We start from the raw sequence: 22,761 nt of genomic DNA on the forward strand, positions 1-22,761 counted from the left end.
CAATACAAGAATGAATAGCAGTGAAGACCATGCCATTAAATGGTCCAGTTAATGTAAACTGATTGTTTTTCCTAAAAGTAGTACAGCATAATTGCAGCCATTTGTATCTTGCAGATCAGCAGTTTATCCTTAAGAAGAGTCCTGCACTACTTCAAGAAATGATTAATGTGATCTGCCAACTAATAATAATGGCTCGAAGCAGGGAAGGTAAGAAAAGAAAACTGTGTAATTAAAACCAATGAATATGTTTCTTCACTGTGATACTTCATAAAGTCTTTGGTTGTTGTGGGAAACATAACCTGTGATATTTAGAAATGCCTAAATGCACTTTTGCTCTTTTTGTAATGAGAGAGTTCTCTATTTTGAGGATTGAAATGCTGCTGCTACCAAGCTCTGCTCTGAAATCCTGAGAGTGTGTCCTGCTTGTAATTTTTGCAATTAAGTTTCTCCTTAACTGCACTTTACTGAAAAGGTTTTAACTGAAAACCTTTTCTTGAAGATGTGGTTCATTTTCAGTAGCAAAGCATTTAGTATAAGACTTGTGTTCTTTCCATTTGCACTTCTACAATTTTTTCTCTTCTCTTAGGAGTGCCTTTTGTTTTTAAAATAATTTCTTTGCCATTATTTCTTTGCATGTTTCTTATATTTCTCTATATCAGAATTCTGTGCTCTTCAGTCTGCTATGTAGTTTTATCCTGAAGTTGTAGGGGCAGGTGCTTATCTGTAATTGCCAGAGAAATGATAATTTAATTGAAATACAATGTTTAAGCATTTTTTTCCCGCTGTAAAAGGCAGTTACTCAGAAGATGGTTCCTTGCAGTGTAAGGAAGCAAAGACTTGGATATCATTCCTTTTTTGCACCAAACATAGTCAAGGCATTTTTTTATGTCAATACTGGTCACAATTTTTTTGCTATCAAACAATACTTACTGGTTGATCTTCACTAGACCAAAATTCCTTTAATGAGCATTGATAGCCTCCTAGTCAGAATTTTGGTTTTAGGAAAGATATTTCCCAGGACTATTGCAAGTGGTACTGGAAATTGTGCTCCATAACAAAATCAAGTGTGAGAGGGGATGTGAGCAGATAAGGATGTTGTGTGCTAGCTTTTCTTTAAATTTGGATAATGTTTTATAAAAAATACCTGGGTCTCTATGATACTGTAAAATACTTCAAAGCTCTGAAAAATACATTTTTAGATGGCCTATGTATATATTCGTCAACCAACAAATAGTTGTTTTCTCTTGTGTAAAATGAAACCAAAATAACACAGGCAGAAGCTTTTTTATGCAGCAGAACTAGAAGTCTTTGTAAAATGAACAACACCTATAGTTCTTGTAAAAGCTGAAATAAGATGTTGAACAGACTGCATTATATACTTTGCAACCTAAATGACCTTCAGGTAGCTGTATTCTTTTCCTCTAGTTCTGGGTATACATAGAGATACTTTATTAATTCGGCAGTAAAATAAATATTTATAGATGCTTTGTTCTTAGTAAAGTTCTTTGAAGTTTCCAGAACTTTAGATTTTAATTAAAATTAAAATAAAAGGAGACAGTACTTTGAAATATAGTGGTGTAAACTATTTTTCTATTAGCATGTGAAGTGGTTATTTATAAACCAAATCTGAACAGCCTCTACCACTAACAATTTCCAGGGATTATCATTATCTCTTCCTGCCTCACTCATTTTGTGAAAGCAGAAGAGAATTTATAGCTGTCATTATGTATGGTAGAAACTACTTCCCTAGATTTGGAAAAAAAGTGAATATATATCATAGGTATAGTTGAGGACTTGTCTGGTATTTCTTTAACAGCTTTTTAAAAAATTATTTCCAAAGTGTGAAAGTGGCAGTAGCCAGAAATTTGTACCAAAGAACCAAACATTTCTTCTTGCTTCCATGCCACCTTCTCTTTAACACATGGTGTTAAAGAGAAGGTGGTACCCAGCAGTTGCCCATTAACAGTAATGAAATTGGGGATTTCAAGGTAAATAGTTTCAGGATTTTGGTCTTTGGTCTGAAGTGAAGTCACTGCTTTTACAACTTACTATTTATTTAGCAAATGTAATGCATTGACCCTATTTTTGATGACTGTGCATGTAGAGAGAACTGTATTGCTCTGGGAAACAACTGCAAATTGTAAAGGTGGCATTGGTTTGGTTTTGTGTTGTGTGTGTTTTTTAAAGATGAATAAAATTAAAGTTAGGTGTTGAAATTTTTAAGAGAGTGCTTTGCTGAAGTTTATATTTGTCACCATTAAAACTTAACTGCAGTTGGTTTTGGGGCTGGTTCTAATATTCACTTACATCAACCTTGACACAATACATAAAAGGATCACATGCTCCAATTAGTCATAGATCTTCATCAGTCCTGGCTCTATAAACGTACAAAGGCAATGGCGTGTGTTAATACTATCTAAAGAAATATTTTGGGGACAAATCATACTTTGTGAAACCTAAGTTGATAGTGGGATGAGAAGTCTCATTTTGTGATGCATTCTGGTCTTTCACATATTCTGAAATGTTTTTGTTACTATTGCAAGCTCAAAAACATCTGCTGCAATTTACGCTTACTTTGTAATCAGGTCTTTTAAAGAAAGACACTTGATAGGAATCTTCTCGAGCTTGGCACTTTGCTTTGTGGCATCCCTTGCTTGCATCCATTGTTCTGTGGCTATTTAGCTGATACCTGAGAACGAGCAGGTGTAAATTATTTTCATGGCTTCCTTGAGATCATCCTTAAATATGATAAGTAGATAGCTGCCTTGCCAAGTGTGGTGTTTGCTGCCAAAAACATGGGATGTGCTCCAGTAGGTGTCTGCAGAAGTAAGGCATGCGTTCAGCTGTCCAGTCCAGGCATATTCCTTAATTCGGCTTGGAAGCTGCAGCTTGCTGAAGAGGTTGTGGCTTGACCCAGTTGTATGCCAGTCCTTGCCAAGTGACTCAAACTTGCATTTAAATTTGGGATTGACTACTTTAATGTCATATGTTTGGTTTAAACTGAAAGAGGGTGGTTTTAGATAAGAAATTCTTTGCTGGTGAGAGTGGGGAGACACTGGCACAGGTTGCCGGAGAAACTGTGGATGCCCCATCATTGGAGGTGTTCAAGACTAGTTCGGATTGAGCAACTTGTTCTAGTGGAAGGTGTCCCTTCCCAAGGCAGGGGCTTAGAACTAGACGATATTTGAGGTCAATGCAAACTATTCTATGATTCTTTATTTTTGGTCAATTTAATAACCTTACATTAAAGGTCATCTTGCATTGTGCAGTTTAACAATCAGAAGCTGTCAAAATAGGTACAGCAATGACATTAGTTTTATGGTAGGGGCATTTGGGGGATGTTAAAAGCTATGCTGTCCTCATGTCCACTCTCAGGGAACATAAAGACCTGTGTTCTTGTCAGGAAACCAAGATCGTACTTTCCAACTTTAAAATATTTTTCTACTGTCATATGGATGAGTCAATCCTTTAAAAAAGAGAATATTTTCTACTCTGACTAGTGCTCTGTGGTCTCAAAGCTCTAGGTGAATTTCCTGCACAAGACAGTTTGTCAGAGATTATTTAGGATTCTTTTATTGACTTGGTTTGCAGTGTGTTTTTTTTAACTTAAAGAAAAAAAAAATCCTGTGACTTTCCTTAGCAGCAGCAGCCAAAAAATTACAGGGGAGGTGGAAGCTGAGTAAGATGGAAAGTAAATGTAGTGTTACTTGGTTGGGACATTAATCTTTCCATTACTACTTTTTTTTTTTTAAAGGTCAAAGTTACGTCTTAATTACCTGTGTGTCTAGCCAGGTAGTTCCATTTGTGTGTTTTATTTCTCTTTGCATTGCATAAAATTGTCACATGTCCTTCCATGTAATTTGATTGATAGCTGATGTTACTTATAGCTTGGTGTAATTTGTAGCTAGGAGTAATTAGTGAAGAAAGAGACATTTTGAAGAGGAGAGGGGCAGCTAAAGCAGAGGCAGCAGTGATCTACCATGTGCAGTTACTATGCCCTCATAGCTGCTTAGAAATCTGCAGCGAGATAAGAAGTGGTCTGAAATGAGTTCTCTAAACAGGGTTTATGAGAAGTTTTATTTATGAATGAATGGTTGTCATGCAAAGTTATATTGCAGTTTGCGTCTGCTTTGCTTTTTCATTTCTTTGCAGATGTGATGAGTATTAATAATTTCTAAGTGAGTTTTGTTTTTTGTTTTCTTTTGCTCTGCTCTGGCTTAGATTTATTTCTCCTTGTGTACTTTATAATAATTTTAATTATGAGTGTATGTCTTTTTGTACATTAAAATATGAAAAGACTTATAGGTAATTTCTATTAAAAAAGTCAAATAGACACCCCTTTTAACCAATAAGTTTATAAATAAAAGTAATGCGTTTGATATTTTTACAGCTCTTCTTATTGCCTTCTAACATAATATGCTGTGCTTAGCTTAGATTATAAATATAGTTTTCTTCTTGAATGTGATGGGCTGCTACCTATATGTTCATTTCTCAAGATGGAAATATAATAAATAATGTATTGTAAAATATGAATGTTTAATGATAATTTATAATAAATGGCATACTAAACATATTATACACACACATGCATGAAACATACAAATATAAAATAACTGTTTTGATGCTGCATTTTTTTAACTGAATTGGTGAAATTTTTGTCTATAATAATTACATAGATACGTTGTGCAGTTGTTCCCTCAGACAAATGCTAGTGTTCAGCTGTGGCATCCTAAATAGAGGGAGGAAAATGTCTGCTGGTCTGTGTGGCTGGAGGGAGAGTAAAAATCTGCCTAGTTAATTATACTGAACATTTTAAGATGTCTCTTTCTTTTGCTTGGTGGACTGGAAATAAGGTTTTCTGTAATATCGACGTACACTGGCAAAGTGTAAGAAGAAAAAGAAAATTAAAAATTATGTTGTTTGTTTCATTCTCCCCAAGAAAGGGAGTTCCGTGCTCCATCTTTGGGATCTTTGGAAAATTGTATGAAGCTTTCCCAGATGACAGTCCAGGGACTTCAGCAGTTCAAGTCTCCCCTTTTACAGTTGCCTCACATTGAAGAGGACAATCTGAGAAGAGTTTCCAATCATAAAAAGGTATAAAAATACAAATGATACTTGGTAACCTCTTAAAATGTTACCCGCTACTTCTTTTACCTATTTGTGGCTAAGGAAGCAAGGTCATGAATTAGCTAAGAGAGTAAAAATAGATTTATTTTTAAGAAACTCAATACAGTACTTCCTAGATGTTCTGTCTGCTTTTGGTTTTCTAAAAGTCCAACTGAGGAGGTGGGAATTAGGATCAAAGATCTGTTAAGTGTAAATAAGTGTAAGAGATCAGTCTGTGTTTACCTAAGAAACAACAGAAAGTTTCTTTCTTATTAAAATGTTCTCTCTCCTATTTAATATTCTTCCAGAATGTGTCTGGAATATCCTACTGGGACTTTTTTCCTGGGAGTAGGGGGGCTTGTTTGGCTTTACATTGTTCTTAATGTACTTTGATAGAAAATCAAAGTACATATTTGGAAGCTTACACAGGGGAGTTCATAAAAGAAAAAAAAAAGAGTAACTGTGGGAGGCATTTCAGGTTTTGTGATCCTTTGTGTGAAAGAGTGTGTCTCATAAAGCTTTTGCTGTGTAACTGTAGTTGGGTAAGTGTTGGGATTTGTAGAATTTAAGGATGAAAAAGAATAGTCTTGTCTGAATACCTGCATGTGTTTCTTCACTCTGTTTCACCAATTATCTCTGCATTTCAACCTGCTTGTTCATTTGAGTCTAGTGTATCTTCTGAGAATGCCAGAAACAGTTAGAAACAGCCTTTTGCTTCTACTAGCAGCTGTTGACTTTTCTGATAGTTTTATTACAGTGGTTAATTTGGATGAATCTTGAAAATATTCTTTTTATCAGATGGAATTTTTGTTTCACTTTAACTACAGCCTTAGGGAGTGTTTAAGTGCTTCTCTGTTAGTGTCAAGACTGAGAATTCTTAGGTACTGCATTTTTTTAATCCTCTCTGAAGATGCTTGTTCATGAAATATTCAAGTAGTCATATCCTTTGGATAAAGTAAAAGATTCTCTTACAGGTATCATTAAAGACTTTTTAAATCCTGTCTTAAACTACAGGGAACATATGAGAAAATAAGCAATTTTAGATGTATTTATTGACATGTGCATTGTAACAAGTAAAAAACCAAATAATTTGGCTGTTATAATCCCACCTCTGTTTGCCGTGAAAGGGGGAAAACCCTCATTTTTTTAGGCTAATTTCACAGGATGACATGCGTTGAATTCTTCAAAAATACAGTGTTCTAGATTGGCAGTATGATCACTCTATCTGGATGCATGAAATTGTTTTTAATAAAGAAATGGTTTTAATGGTTTTAATTTATAATGGTGATATAATCAAATATTCAAATTTGTGTTTGTTTTATCCTTTTAGTCTGCTCTGCAAATCTTAGAAGGAGTGAATTTAGATTTGTTTGCAGTTCAGTACAAAAAAACCCCGTAAACTTGTATTTGGTTGTTTCTGCTAATGTAAATCTGAAAGCACTGAAGTATTCTATCTGAATAAAATCCCCTATTAGTAAGATTTCTTAGCTCAGCTTTCTGAAAAACCTGGCTGAAACAACAATTTTATGAGAAACTATAAAGAACCATTTCTAAGGGGTGGCGTACTGAGGAACACACCAGTGTTCAAAGCAGTTCTGTTTAGTAGGTTCGAGTGCAGCCTCTTTGGTTTATTGTTTCTCAAAACATACACTTGCTAGTTTCCTAAAGTGTGGTTTTTTTTATAGGAACAAATGTAACGGTGTGTATGTATTAGTAACATGGGGACAGTGATTTATTATGAAGAGCTGATTTGTGGACTGTGTTCTGTGCTACTATGGGACTTCCTTTCTTCTTTTTTTCAGTATAAAATCAAAAGTATTCAGGATTTGGTGAGTTTGAAAGGCTCAGATCGTCGCAATTTACTGCACTTTCTAGAAGATAAGAAATATGAAGAAGTTATGGCTGTCCTTGGCAGCTTTCCACATGTCACTATGGATATAAAACCACAGGGTGAGTGGGAGGTCCTTTTGTTCTGTGTATGTCACTCTTCTGACATTTTGATAGTCTGCTGGCAGTAAGCTTTTGGAGGATGCTGAAACACAACTCACTGCTATCTATGTGACCTGGAAATTCCATACTTCTTTGGAGTGCTGGGGTTTTATACATGAGAGTTACAGTCTTGAAACATTCCATGTATTCCCAAGCCGGCAGTAGTTTCTCATACAGGGGCTTATCTGAAATTTTGTCTTTCAGTTTTAATATTTCATGAGCAATGTGGAATTTTGGTTGAAATACCACTTTTATTAGGTATCTTAAACAGTTACACTTATTCCAGAATTTATGCTTAGCTTTCTTCAGCATTTGTGAGGTTCCTTTGGGGTTCCTTTGTGATAATACTGGTGTAGTTTTTATGTCTGGCACAATTTGTCCAAGCTATGCTTAGCTCTGTTTTGTGTGCACTGTTTCAGTGGATGTATAATGCTCTCCTTCTCTGAAGATTTGGTATATTGTAAGCAGTTCCTGTTAGACAGCTTTGCTGTGGGAACTGAATTGGTTTTCTGGTCTCCTTTTCTTTGTCGAAAACCAGTGCTAGTAAATGTGTGATATTTGAAAGTTTGTTCTAATTCTTGTTTCTGGTTCATATTTTCATTGTGATAGCAATGATTGCATTCAAAATGTGATACGCGTAGTTTGGGGAGCCTGATTGTAATTTGGCTTATGTGTAGTCCCCTGTGAGAAGCAAATGTTAGAAGAAATACATGTTAAGGAAGTAAATTTCTGCCCATTTCAGTGTTTCTGAATGTTATTTGTGTAGATTTGTTAGGTTTTTTTTAACAAATAAACAGAAAATTTTATGTTCTTGTAGCTTAGGATTGCATACAGTCTTGTTGATCTGCTTAAAATTCAGTCTTGAAGTACCTCCCCATATTTTGACAAACATTTTCCTGCCTGTAGTCTTCATTTGTCACACAGCTGCACTCAGGTGTGGTGTGGAGGATTAAACCATGCAGATGCTTTTCTGTTTAGCTCAGTATTGCCATTATATAAAATATATATGTAAGACAAGTGAATAGTAAAACTGCTTTCACAGGGAGGTACCAGAGGGGAATAAATAAAATGTCTACACTGGAATAAAACTATTCCTCTCCTACCTGAGATGTTCTCCATTTTATAGGTTGGCGGTATAAACTCCTCAGTGGCTCCCCTGTGGGGTTTGTTTGATGTGTCAGTTAAACTAATCATTGCTGTTCTTTTATTTTCCTTTGCCTTCTCCTTAAAAAATAATTAAATGCATGATTGTTAATGTGGCACTGAAATTGAGCTGTTAATAATATGAAAGTCAGGAAAATGAAAATTATGATTCCCAGAACAAATATAACAGGGTCCCTCTGGTCATGTGTGATATTTCATGTTTCTGAAGTTTTATGCTTTAATATATAATGCACAGTATTACAGGGTTATGGCTCCCATGGCAGCTATAACTTTGAATTTTCTTACTTTCATGCAATTAAAATTTCAGACTCATTGTTGCAGTTTTATAGGTTGCTGAATTACCAGCTCTTGTTCTGAAAGTATATTTGAAGTTGTAAGAGACTTACTAAATAATACTTTTAAGTTATTTTTTGTTAAAAATTCTGGAATTTGAATGCTTTTGTTTAGAAGTAGCAGAAGCAATGTTTAATGGAGAATCAGGCTTTAAAGAAGTCTAATAGATGTGTTGTTTTTCTTTTCACACTAGTTTTGGATGATGAAGACAGCAACAACATCACAGTAGGTTCTCTTGTCACTGTTCTGGTCACACTAACAAGACAGACCATGGCAGTAAGTATTAAGAATACTTGTTCTTTTGTGGTAGCTGTGGGTGTACACTAGTAAAAAGGCATTTTTGGTTGTTTTGTAAACATAACTCTGAGGTTAAGATTTGAAATTGAGAACTTGTGCTCTTAATCCATCCTTATGGTTTTGTTTCTGAATAAGAAAGTTTTCCTGGAATAAAATCAAAGTTCAGTCTGACCCATTGCAGTTGTCTAGGGAACGGTAAAAGAATATGGCAAGTGATACTGCTCTGAGGTTTGTAAACAACAAGGAAAGGAGACATTCAGAAACTTATTCTTGAACTAAAATAAAATATTCCCTCAAGTCTTCAGGACAGTGTTTGCTTTTGCTTTATGTGGGCTGATAATGTTACAAATCTCTTGGGTGTTGCAGACACTTTTATGAAAGAAACACAGTCCAGCAGAATATGCGTAACTTAATATAAAGGAGGTACACCAGTGTCACATGAAGAGCAGGGACTGCTGTGTAGGAAACAGTGTGGCATAACCAAAACAATGCTATACCCTAGCAGTTAGACTTCTGACTTGTGCTTATTTTCTAGCTTAAAATGCATTAAAGGCGTTCTTTTAACAAAGAACTTTAACACACAGAACCTAAACAAGCTTCGACATGTCAAAGACTACAGTGTGAATTTTTGCATCTGTACTAATGGCATAATAGTCTAAGTAAACAGAAGGTCTGAATTACGCCTCTAAGTAACACAAGCCTGAGTATTGCAAGTGAGATCAGACTATGGAAGCCAGTTCAGCAGAAAGTCTGTATATATAAGTTCCATGTGCTCATGCTGTGGTGGCCCAGGGTGCAGTAGGTAGAAAGCAAAAGCACTGTATCACTGTGCTGGAATTGCAAAAAGGAAATTGCAAAGGAAACTGAAAATTATGAGGATATTGAACTGTGCTTAGGAACTAAAATGTCTAACAGCCTATAGAAGATTCATTTAAGATGTTTCCTATGTGACCTCCACTAGGCAGTGTGGCATAGAAACACATGACTGTGAAACCAAGAGCTAGCCTTTTGTATGAAGCATGTTTTTTCTGATGGTATTTCCTATTTGCCATCTTTATATACAACAGCTCCTTGCTGTTTTGTTTGGGTGTTTTTGTGTTTTTTTTTTAATGGCCTATAGTATATTTTGAAGAAAGTAACAAATTAAAAAATCCATTTACAGAGAGGTGCCCCAGTCTATACTTACTAACATTGTGTTGTGTCTTAACATTTCACATTTCTGGTTTGATTTGTTGTTCTGTGTCCCTGAGTAGCAGAGCAGCTGTTGAAGTTTTTAATGCTGTGACAACTGGAGCAGAATTAGCATTTTACTACTGCTTGCTTTTGTGATATAGGATTTCTGTGCTTCATAAAACAAGTAGATTCTTTGGAACAAGGCAACATGTTGCTATTAAATTTCTTTATAATACAAGTGATGGAGATATCTGAGACCAAATGTTTGAACTAGTGTTTAATTTTGATCTGTTAATCCCCTGTTGTGTCTGTCGCTGATAAAAGAATTTGCCAGGAGTAAAATATTCAGACCTGATTAAGGTGATTTAGTTTAAGTTCAAATATGAAATAATAATTTGTTGTTGGTACAGAGGCATTAGTAGTTTTCACATTTTTCTCTAACCAGGAAGTGTTTGAAAAGGAACAGTCTATATGTGCAGCAGAAGAACAACCAACAGAAGACGGGGTAAGTGAAGAGTGAATGTTCCTCTTGCTAATTAAAGAGAACTTTCTTTCAGATCTTGAATTGCTAATTGTGCACTTCTCAAGCATTTTTTTCAGAAATGCCTACTGAAGTGTCCTTTGAACTGTGCTTTGTAATTTTGGTTCTCAGCTCAAAATGCTTAAGTACAGTTGAATGACTGAAATTTTATGAACAGAATAAATATTTTAATACTGCTTTCCTGCAGCAAGGAGATGCCAGCAAAGCTAAGAGCAAAGGATGGCAACAAAAGAATAAAGGAACCAAGAAAGCTTCAAAATCAAAGAAAAAGAAGCCATTGAAAAAGAAATCTGTGCCACCTTCATTGCAACCACAGAAACAGCAGAAGCAAAAACAAGCTAATGGGGTAGCTCATAGATTCAATTATATTTATAATTTTATTCAGTTTGTCACTTGTAGTCTGATGGAGGGTTTTGCATCTGTCTCTTACGTTTCAGTTTATGCTTTTGTGAAGTGTGTCTTCTAAAATAACAATTTTTTTCTCTGCTTTAACAATTACTAGTGAATTAATCAGGGAACTACCATGGTAATCTTTGCAGTGGCTGCTGAAAGTTCTGCTCAGCTATTTAAAAATTTTGGTTTCATAGTCCCTTCTTACTATTCTTGTTATGCTGCCTTCTTGGAGGTGAATTGTTCTGTAACTTCTACTTTTTCTTTAAAGATAAAAACTGAAATGAGACTTTGTTCTGGTAAATTATGTAGCTTTAGTAAATTTATGTTCCCATGCATGGTGTTTTCTCCACCTCATAGTCTATGTTGTAGGTACTTTCTTATGTTCTCTGTAATTTTCTTAAGACTTAATGAAATGCAGTCCCAGAGTTATAGAATGGTTTGGGTTGAAAGATCATTTGGCTTAAAGAGCATTTAGTTCCAGCCCCTCTGCTGTGGGCAGGGATGCCACTCACTGGATGAGTTTGGCCAGGGCCCCATCCAGTCTGGCCTTGAGCACTTGCAGAGATGGGACATCCAGTCTGGAAATCAAATACTGTTTTTCCTATTCCTGTTGTGAGGGCCATATGGAGAAGGAAAATGGCTTCTGTCCTCCTCTCAGTGAATGAAGTAGAAAGAATTAATCTTCACTGTAGACATAACTCTGACACAAAAAGAGCGTAGATGGTGCTGCCCAACCTTAAGGCAGGCGCTGTGAATTCTGTGTACTACAGTAATGCAGACAAACTAAGTTAGAGGTGTTGGGTTTTTTTTTTCTTTCCCATTAGGAAGTCGTTGTGAAGGAAGAGGAGGAGGAGGTCTCTGATAAAGGAAGTGAATCTGAAGAAGAAGAAACAAACAGGGACTCTCAAAGTGAAAAAGATGATGGAAGTGACAGAGACTCTGACAGAGAGCAAGACGAGAAGCAAAACAAAGATGATGAAGCTGTAAGCCTTACTTTTTCTTGAAGGGTAATGTTGCCTCTGGGGTTGAGAGAAAATGCATTTTAATCCTCTAGCATCCCCTCAGGCTAGGCAACACTAGGATGAAGGAGTAATACCGGTTCTCCAGAGGTTTTCAGACCTCATTCTGGTATAAGAGCTTTGTCATTGCAAGTTTGTTCCAGAATGAGTAGCGGAGAGTCTTTTCAGCATGGCCAGAAAACCTAGAAATGACATGAGAAAATGGCTAAACTTCAGGAGAAAAAAATACTTCTTTCAGCATAATTTGATTACTATCTGCTGCAGATTTGTGACTTAAAGTCTCTTCTTTGAAATGTGTTCTTTACAGCCAGTGGCTGTTGCATGCTGCAAAGTGCATACTAAGCATGCGGTAGGTGAACAAACTTGTACAGGTGCTTAATGCTAATAACTGTCAGGTTGTGTCTAAAACTGTAATAATGTAACAGAGTGAAGCATTGTGGTGGTAGATGATTTCTGCACCACAAGTCTTACAATAAAAGACTTGAGTGACAGCTGAATGGCCCATACAGGGTGAGATTAAGTTCTGATGGGAAAGGAATCATCAAACTTGTAATCAGGACTCCTGTGGCTGAGGTAGTGTTTAGGGGTAGTGTTGCAGAATTGAATTTTGAAGAATGTGTGCAAACCCTACAGATATGCTTTTTCCCTTTATAATGTTCAGTATTGCATGAGAACTAGTCATATGTACCATTTTCATGGACCATTTTCTGTCTTTTTAATGCAAGAGATGATTAGTGCACAGTAATTCCTTAACCTTTTCTTTGACAGGAGTGGCAAGAATTACAGCAAAGTATACAGAGAAAGGAGCGAGCCCTTCTTGAAACGAAGTCAAAGATAACACATCCTGTTTACAGTCTTTTTTTTCCTGAGGTCAGTTATAAAAAACATTGCAGTTGTGAAACATGAAAATTAATAATAATATAAATTAATTGATCCTTTTCTATTTTTTTACTGTAAAAACAAAAAAATTGATCCATTTTTATTTTTTACTGTATTGGGCTTTTAAAAAAGCTTAATGCCTGGGAAAAAGTTAGTATGAATTTTATAAAGTCTTAACTTAAAAAATGAAACACTTTCAGGTACTTTTCTAAAACCTTTTTCTTCATTATGCTTTCTACTCAGTTCCCAGAGACTTGCAAGTGCCTGTGACTGGGGGAGGTCCTGACCCCTTCTATGTGATGAGTAATCACAGGAGAGTTTGGGGGTCATTTGGATCAGCAGATAGTTTTGGCTTACTGATTGGCTTAATTCTCAGTGCAGCAATGTGATTGCAGCACAGTGTGCAGCTGTGGAAGATGGGGTTGGTTGGCAAAGCTGTCTCTTTTCACCACAGTGTAGTCTGGAAGTGGCAGAAGCCAACTGTGGAACAGTCTTTCCTATAGAGTTCAAAAGTACAAGTTCTACTGTGGATGAGTGTCAGAGGAAATTGTATATTTGAGAGTGGTGACTCAGTATAGGCTGAGGTGTGTTTACAGCAGCCTTTGGTGTTGAAAGTATTACCTGATACATCAGCTGTTACTTGCACTAACAAGTAACAGCTCTCTCTCAGCTTCTCTCTCTTGTCTGAGAAGCCCTTAACAGCAGTGGAACCTTGAAAAAGAGGAGATTTTTCCAAATGGAGGGTTTGTGTTCTGAGCAGATAAGTTAGGTCCTTGGAGTGATCTGATTGGAACCAGGAAGGAGTAGTATTTGGCCACATTTTCTTTCTTGGCCAGTGGTTCAAGAAATGGCTAATCAATTCCTTTCCTGCCTTGCAGTCTGACTAAGGAACTAATCTAGGATCTCTTCTCTGTTGTTGTGCTATTGCCAATAAGGCAAATAAATTGTCTTCCTGACATCTAGTTTTGTAATGGCTGAACTTGAAGCTGTATTTTCCTGACAGTTGGGTGCACTTCCATCTCTCAGTACAGCTTCCAGCAGTACACCAGCATAGTGTAAAAAGGTGTGCTGCCATTCTGCTCTTCTGGCTGCCTTAGATCATGGCAAATGTGCTGCAGAGTCTTAATACCTCCTTGCTGTGAAGGCAGCTGGCTTTGGTCATCAGTTGAAGCTCACAGACAGTAAGTGCCATGCCCAGTGCCTCAGGGATGCTGAATATTTGTATTTCTCTTTTACTAAAGTGAGGGTCCTTTCAGAGACTTTGCTTATACTTACTCTGTATGGAGCTGCATATGCTTCAGCTGTGTGTAACTGAGTTACATATGGGTTTTGTGATAAAAAACCTAAATACAGCTTGCTGCTAAAAAGAAATCTAGGGCTGATCTGAATGCTTGAACTTAAAGATACACACATATCCTCTCATGGTACTGCAGTTGTCAATTTTCCAACTTCACTGATTCCATGAAAGTTGAATGCAGCTGTACTTTGTGCTGTAGCTGCAGTTGGAGCAGATTCAGATAGAGTTAATCTGCAACATCTGAGGGACAAAAACCATCATACTCTGTTTTGGGTTTTTTTTCTCATCTGTTTTTTAGAGTATTATTTGTACTGTGATCATGGCCAGTTCAGAGATAAAAAATTAGAGATAAAATGCTGTGTTCCAGATTTTGAAGATTTTTGAGTAGTAGCTAAGCATAATAATACTTATTCTCAGGAGGCAACCTTAATGCTGTTTCATCCAATTTTTGGGGCAGTTGATTACTCTGCCAGAGATGTGTCTTTAATCTATGCAGGTTCCTAAAAAATTATCTTCTGCTTCTGCATCCACGGGTCCAGAAACTGCACAGATTGTAGTTTTGACATTTTTTAGGTAGAAACTGGCCTTGGTGTTCCAATTTCATGAAAATACTGGTTCCCTGGCATGCCAAACCTTGCACCCATCTGTTAAAGGGCGTTTTGCCCACTTGCCTGTTAGTTTGCCAGATTCTCACAGGCATAAGCTTTAAATTCCACCCAATAAGCAAGAGGAAAATCACAGTCCTGCACAGTTGTCCTTTCTGTAAAAAAGTGATGGCACTTCAGGGTCAGGAACACTCCTGTAATTTCAAAAAAATTTACTCTATAGAAGGTCCTTTGAGCGTTAGATCAATGGTTGTCATTTGCACTGGTATTTTTTCCCCACTTGGCTGTTATTTTTACTAGTTTTTGTGAAAAGCCATTTGATGATTTTGATCTTTGTCTCTTTCCATCACTCTTAATGGCAAGGAATTTTTTTTTTTTTAAGAACAATATATAGTAAGTCAGCACGAGGTTTTGGTAAAATCAAAAATAACATTGATACAACTGCAGGTCCTTTTTATTATGGTCACAGTCCTCATAGGCCCAAAATGGATTAGCCATTTCTGTAATGGATCTTGCTTCTGTAGCTCTTGTTCATCTGTACTATTTATACTGTTCATCTTTCTATTCCTAGAGGCCTCTTGGCTAGGAAATAAACACTTTGACTGCCTAAGAGTCTTCTTTGCTACAGCTGTCAAGAAGATTGACAATATATTTACTGTTGAAACTTACAGATAAAATAACTTATGCCTTGTAATCACATGGGATGGTTTTTCCTAAAGAAAACCACTTGGAATAGTTGTAAGAAGGATTTAGAATTCTACACATTCTGGCATTAAATAGCATACAGATAGGTGTTTGTCCTGTTCTCTGTGCCTGTTCCAAGAACACGAGGGAATGCTGATGCTTCACTGTGATGCTTTTGCTTTTATACACTTCAAAATGGGTATTTAACATGTTGAGTTAATTTTACATTTCTCTGTTATGGGACTCAGGAGTGCCTAATCGGTGTTTTTAGTTGTTGGTGTGAGTGTCTTGCTGTTGTAAATGGTTGAATATTTCAGTGAGATTGTGATAGTTAGTATAACAATTAGTCACTTCGAAAGAAAAAAGGAATTAATTTGGCTTTTGTAATTTTTCAACATGCATGATTTAAATCTCAGCTCACCAAACACTGGCTTCTGAAGTGTTAAAAAAATCTAAAACTACTGAACTTTTAACTCCTCTGGTAGAGACAAAAATTCTTAAAATTCTACATATTAACAGCATTTGCTTCCCAAGTGTGGAGTTCAGAAGTTGCTCACTGGTAGTGTTGAAAGTCCACTGCATCCTTTCTTTCAGTCCTTCTAATCCTGTTAGATTAAAAATAAAACAAAACAACCACTTTTTATGGGACACTGAAGCAGCTGCCTGATTGTTTTTGGTGTAAATGTAATAAAAATTGGCTCCCTGGTTTGGAGTTTTGACTTGTAACTGTAATAAGATGCACTTTTTAGGACTCCAGTCTGTTATAAACATGAGTTACCAAACCATCAGGGGTGGGTAACAGTTGGCTTGCAAGACAGTTCAACATTTGGGTTATCTAAAAAGAATGTGTGTATTCCCCTTTTTTCCCTGAAGGGTAAGATTATGCTGTTGTGACTATTACCTGTCTACTAAAATACCATAACCATGTAGAAGTCTTCCCCCTTGTCCCTCACTATTCTCACTTGTTTTAAACAAAGGCTTAAGGAAGTATAGGAACAAGAACTTGCTTTGCAGTACTAAATTATATTTTTTTTTACAATAGAAAGGTTTCAGCTACTATTAAAGCAAAGTGGATTTTGCCTAAAACGAGTGCCAGAGGGTTAACCAAAAAGGTGTAGTGTTTAAATGGAGAACAGTTGGTGTTAGAGAACTGTCTTTACCATTTGAGAATGGTTATGTCTGTGCTGCTGAACTGTGCCACAGTCTTAGAATTCTGACTTAAATTGAAGGAAAAGATCACTATTTTTGTGACAGCATTGCTGTCTTGTATGAAGGACCACACTAATTTAATTTAATTTGGGAACTCTGCTCTAGCATCTGCAATGGCAAAACCTTGAGACCTGCAGCTATTTGGAAACCTGTATGTGATAGGGAGCAGTTGTTGGGCATCCTTTACAAATATACATCAATATTGATTGATAGTGTGTGGTTGTGTTTGTGGGTCCCAGGATGAGGGAAGAGAGGAGAATCTTGACTCTATGTTTCAGAAGGCTTATTCATTATATTATATTAAAATGCTATATTAAAACTATACTAAAAAGAATAGAGAAAGGGATCCTTCAGAAGGCTGGAAAGGAATAGGAAGGAATGATAACAAAAGCTCGTGACTCTCAGAGAGTCTGACACAGCTGCATCTTTGATTGGTTATTAAGTAGAAACAACTCACATGAACCAATCACAGATGCACCTGTTGGTAAACAATGTCCAGACCACATTCCACAGCCATCAGATAGTTAATTGTTTACATCTCTTTTTGAGGCTTCTCAGCTAGAATAGAAGAAAAATCATAGCAAAGGATTTTCATAAAATTATCATGGCGACAATACTGAGTCATTTCCTTGAAGTGAAATCTCAGTGTGTTCAAATGTCATTTCACTTTTTAGAGGCGGGAAGCAGTGGGACAGAGCACGCTTGCCTGAAAAAAGACTTTGCTGCGAAGAGTTCTTTATCTGTCTTTAAACTTTCCTTGCTTTCTATGCTCAGCTTTTTATCCAGGTCAGATTTCTGTTGAAGGACCTAATGTTGTTTTATATTGCATGAAGTTGCTTGTTAATCCTCAGTGGACACAATTTTTCGGGGTGGTTCCATGTCCCACATGGTAGCTGAAGTTGAATACATGGCTTGAAGCCTTTGGAGACCAGCAGTTACTTGTCATAACCTGTTTGCTTTCAGTGTGCAGTGTACACCATGTATTTTATTAATGCACATCCAAAAGTTTAAAAAAGCCACCAGACACAAACTTTCCTTTCTGTCTGTGTTACAAAGACCAGTGAATCCTAATTGACTGTTGAAAAGTGTAGGGCGTCTTGTTCTATGACTTCTGTAATGCTGGTGGTTTTTTACTGTTGTTTTTTTCCCCTTTATGAAAGGAAAAACAAGAATGGTGGTGGCTGTATATTGCAGATCGGAAGGAGCAGATGTTAATATGTATGCCGTACCACGTTTGTACACTAAAAGATAAAGAGGAGGTAAAGTACTTGGAGAGTTTTCTTTCTGGGGTATTACAAAACTCTGTTGAAGTGTCTCTGCTATGCAAATACATGTAGATTTTAAGTTTTTTAATATTTATCTCTTAAGATGGAAAACTCTTGAAAAAGGAGAAAAGTGCCTTTTAACTATGAAAATTGATAGTGGAGAAAGAAAAAGTAATTTAAGATGACTTTGAAGTTTCTTTTGGAATATGTTTGGTTTATTTTTTCCTTGATATAAAAAGATGATGAAAAGCAGTATTCATATGCAGTGAAATTCCTAAATTTATTCACATTGTTAGAAATATTAAGTGTTCTCTTTCTGTACAGCAGAGACTGTAACAAATTAATTAGCTTTGGCTCATATAAACTCGGCTGAACCTGTAACCTTTGGCAGTGTTCTTCCTGCCACTTTTCTGAGAAATGAAAACCTAATGTGTTTGTTCTTCCAAATTAGATGTTACATTCAATTTCAAATAACAGCAGAGTTAAGATAAAACTTTCAGCAGACTAAATATTTTAACCTGTTTGGGTTTTTGAGGCTTAGCATACAGCAGGGTGAAATTGTGCACTTAATGTAGTTACTTGGCCTAATTAAAAAAGAAAGTCATTGATTGCGTGACTCAATGATTTTTCAGCTTTCATGGCAGGTATTGTGTTTGGGTATTGTTGCTCTTTTCTGCAGGTATTTTATTACATAGAGATATTGAAAGAAGTGTTCCTAGTAAGAAATTAACGCTTCCTATTATTCTGTAGTAGTGTTCATTGGAGGACTCAGGTACTTGTTTCAATGTGTCATTTGAAAGCAGTAAGAACTTAATGGTATGAAATCTCTTTTGTAGGTAGAGCTGAAGTTCCCAGCACCAGGCAAGCCTGGAAACTATCAGTACACAGTTTATTTAAGATCGGATTCATATATGGGATTGGACCAGATTAAACCATTGAAGGTGAAGTTTGACTCTGTTATATACTTGTATTGCATTGAAAGCTACTTCTTATGGTCATTAAAACCCCAGAAGTCCTGTTAATAAGAATTTAACCTGTCCTAATTTTAAAACAAGTGGGAAGGATGGACTTAGAAAGGGTTTCTGCCTAATGTACAGTGGTAGTTTTATGATGGATTAAATTATTAAATCTAAAATTCAAGATGCTTTCCCATGCTTGTGTTTATTCAGTTTCTGCAGTATGGTTGGCTGTGGCCTTTTATACCTTGAGGTTTGCCATGCCATTTCCTTGCCCTTTCTTAGTCCTAGATTCATCCAGTTAATGGGAAAAATCTGGCATGCCTTACTTATGGAAGCAGTTCTTGGTTTTGTTTCTGGTTTGGGGAGTGGGATGGGATTTGTTTTGTTATTTACTTGTTTTTTCAACTGTTCTTTTGTGGGTTGCTTGTTTGTTTTGTGTGTGTGAATTTATTTTCCCAAATTGCTGTTTATTGTCTGTAACAGTTTTTTCCTCTCTTCTTTTTCCTTATCCAATTACAGCTGGAAGTTCATGAAGCAAAACCAGTGCCAGAAAATCACCCACAATGGGATACAGCAATAGAAGGTGATGAGGACCAGGAAGACAGTGAGGGCTTTGAAGACAGTTTTGAGGAGGAAGAGGAAGAAGAGGAAGATGACGATTAAACATACTATTGATTGACTACAATATCTGCACACAGTGCAAGCTCTTGGTCTGACTGTGGAACTTGTACAATTAACCAAGAAACACAGTACAGAAGCTTTGAGAAGGCTGAGTTTAAATTTTCTTTACCAGTTAAGAGTGCATTATGTAACTTCTCAGTGGAGGTGAAACAAATCTGTTGCCATTGATACACCTTGGAATATGCTTATGGCTCATAGCCTTCAAAGTGCAGGATGGTGCATTTGTTTCAATTGAAAATAAAAGCTTTTTTATTATAAATGTCCAAAAGTGTGGGCTATGTATTGTCTGATCAGTTTAGGGTCCAATTTAAATAAAAGGTACTGTTAGCTAGGAGCAAACTTTCAATCAATTTTTCTGCATTAGGAATTTATTTTAGAAAATGTTTTGGTATATTTGACATTACAAATATCTGTTGATTGAAGCAACATTTGCTCAACTTTCAAACTTGATTGGTTCTGTGGTATTCATTAACTGTTTTGCTGTGATACTGCTCACATCATTCATAGCTTTAAGAATCTGTTTTACTTAACTTGATCATTACAAATTGGCATCATATCCATTGCCACATTCCATATATTCTGGAGGGCTGCTTTTTTTAGGACTGTTGCCTTTTTATGCCCGAGATTATAATGGAAATCATAAACTTTCTTGACTCTGCCATAGGATACTTATTAATGGCTTAAAACATTTTTAAGCCTTTATTTCATCAGATCAACAGGAGATCTGAGTCTTTTGATAAACAGAATGTCTGTAAGTAATTTTGGGACCACATGTTATGTAAGCTAGTGGCTTTTGTGCAATACCTTTATAAAAGGTACATGCTGAAAGCCGAAGTATGTTCTTAATTCTCAATCTACCTGACACCGTCAGAAACATTTTAAGGGTAAAATACAACATGCAAAGAGGGCATGTTTTGTATCAGTTTTGAATTCCCATCAATAAACTGGACAATTTGATGGCTGTTTGCATTTGTAATAGTCTGCATCTTTGTCTGAGGTTGTTGGTTTGTTGTTTTGGTTTTTTTTTTTTTCCTACCCTAGTCTTTTGCAAGGTTGTAAACAAGATAGTGATTCTGTTCCTACCCCTTGTAAAGAAAAAAAAATCAAATCTTATTGGAGGATGAATTCAGGGAGGAGAGCATCAGGGCTATTAGTGTATTTATGAGACTTGACCAAAGCCATGGGTGGATTCTTCCTTTTCTTCCTCTCAATAAAACAAATGAAATGTTGCATTTCTATACTTCAGAAATACTTATGAGTGTTCTGCAAATAGGAATAGATGTATTTCTGTTCCTGTGTATTGAACTATGAAAATACAATGCTGTAAAATGTGACAAATTCTCATGCAGGAAAACTTCTATAAAAATTGCCCAAAGTCAGAATAGGTGCACACTAATTTACAACCTTGTTTGTTAGAAAGGGTTGTCACTTTAAATGAAAATTTATATTGTTATATTCTTTGTAATTACAATAGATGCAAATAAAATTTGAAGGTGTTCTAATGAGATTATGGTATTTTTCAGAGTACTTCTGAAGTGCACATTGTGCAGAAAAAACTTGTAAACCATAAGCAGTGTCAGGTGTTCAAACTCAAGAATGAAGGCTAGGTTTAAATTAAATGCTTGTACACTTGATGCCTTGTACCTCCATTTCTGACTTGCAAAGTACAGTAGAGAAATAGCAGCACAGAAGCTCTGGTTGTAGTCCACAGGCTTTTGAGCCAAATACTGTTCTGATTAGAGAAACGATAAGAAAGAATCTGATGACTCTTCCTCAAGCAAGTAGGCAAGGTGAATGCTAAGATGACTGAACAACTCCTAGTGAAAGTCAGCAGTTGTTAAAAGTAGGAGAGTGGTGAGTCAGGAGGTAGAGTTTATAATAAGAGCATTCTGGATGGATTGGGCTGTGCTCTGACCACTGATTCCTAAATTTTGCTGTTAACAGTGAGGGTATATAGATGTGAAAGCATTGGAATGATTTTAAAAAGAAAAAGACTAATGTCTCTAGTCTGAATACTGAACTGGTTTCTTCTTGAAGATTGAAGGTGACAGCTGGGTTAACACTTTAATTCTACGAACTGGGGATAATTCTGTTGAGACAACAAAGTAAATCTAATACTTCAAGGGCGTGTCTCTTGTATAGTCAAGGTAACTTAGTAAAAAATGTGGGGAAAAAATTGTGGTGGCATTGGAAACCTTGATAATGTGAGAAAGGTATGCTGATGTTTTTTCTCATGGAAATACCAGCTGTGTAGTTGTGCATGGCTTTACTACATCTTCTGAGAGAAATGCAGAAGGAGACCAAGGAGGTATTGAAGAGCTTCACACAATCACAACCACCCAGCTGCAGTTGTCCAGCCTTATTGAGTTGTTGGTCTTCTGTTGTGTGGTGTGTCCATTAATAACTATTTTTTATTAAAAATATGAATTGTCATTCAAACTTTGATCAGCTCCCTCTTGCCTAACAGTTACCAGGATGGGTAAAACTTTACAGGAACAAGCAGCATTTTGCATTCACTGTTGTATGTGCCTCACTTCTTGATAGGGTTTGGGAATCAATGTAGCCAATCTTCTACCTCAGTGTTCTGAAACTCTGGGCTAGTAACTGAAGAACAATCAAAAAAAAAAGTTCAGGAAATAAAATCTGCTACCCTGCTGCACTCCTTGGGCAATGGTGACTCAAGCATAACTGGGAAGCAGCTACTGCTTTTTTAGCCTGAACAGATTTGTTTCTGCCCTTTTGCTGTTGTGCTCTTTTTTGTAGCACCTTGTTCTAGGCCAGAGGAGGCAACTGTGCAGAGCCCGCCTGTCCTCCCAGCCAGAGATGCTGAAAATACCTTCAGGACTTGTGGCACTTCCAAGGGGTAAAAATGGGACTTGGCTGGGACAGGCAGGAGGGTGAGGCAGTGTGACTGGCCCTGCTCCTCCTGCTCCTTCTCAAGGATGTGCAGGCTGCTGTGACTGCAGCTGGGAGGCACCACCATCAGTTGGATTTAGGCTGCTAAATGCTGCCTGGTGAAGTAGGTAAGTGCAGCTAAAAAGAAGAAGTTATAAAAATGAGGTTTTCTCTTGGGTGTTTTGTGTGACATGATTTAAACTTCTGCCTCCCCCTCCCACCAAGCGTTGGCAGCGGTTGATTAGTATTAAATCAAGTAGTTTAATGACTGG

At 36.6% G+C, this 22,761-nt stretch overlaps 1 protein-coding gene across 1 annotated transcript in view; it reads left to right on the plus strand.

The window, feature by feature from the left end:
- Positions 1-21,099, plus strand: part of SEC63 (SEC63 homolog, protein translocation regulator) — a 52,980-nt gene extending 31,881 nt beyond the window's left edge. Inside the window, exons 10-20 of the mRNA XM_041414862.1 lie at positions 115-207; positions 4,940-5,094; positions 6,909-7,056; positions 8,786-8,868; positions 10,508-10,567; positions 10,791-10,949; positions 11,821-11,979; positions 12,784-12,885; positions 17,850-17,948; positions 18,791-18,895; positions 19,433-21,099. Coding sequence (XP_041270796.1) covers positions 115-207; positions 4,940-5,094; positions 6,909-7,056; positions 8,786-8,868; positions 10,508-10,567; positions 10,791-10,949; positions 11,821-11,979; positions 12,784-12,885; positions 17,850-17,948; positions 18,791-18,895; positions 19,433-19,576 — 1,307 coding nt within the window. The 3' untranslated portion in view covers positions 19,577-21,099. The remainder of the gene's footprint in view (positions 1-114; positions 208-4,939; positions 5,095-6,908; positions 7,057-8,785; positions 8,869-10,507; positions 10,568-10,790; positions 10,950-11,820; positions 11,980-12,783; positions 12,886-17,849; positions 17,949-18,790; positions 18,896-19,432) is intronic.
- Positions 21,100-22,761: the final 1,662 nt, after the last annotated feature.

This window comes from Onychostruthus taczanowskii, unplaced genomic scaffold (assembly GCF_017590055.1).
Source record: "Onychostruthus taczanowskii isolate IOZ18803 unplaced genomic scaffold, ASM1759005v1 scaffold48, whole genome shotgun sequence".
Taxonomy (NCBI): domain Eukaryota; kingdom Metazoa; phylum Chordata; class Aves; order Passeriformes; family Passeridae; genus Onychostruthus; species Onychostruthus taczanowskii.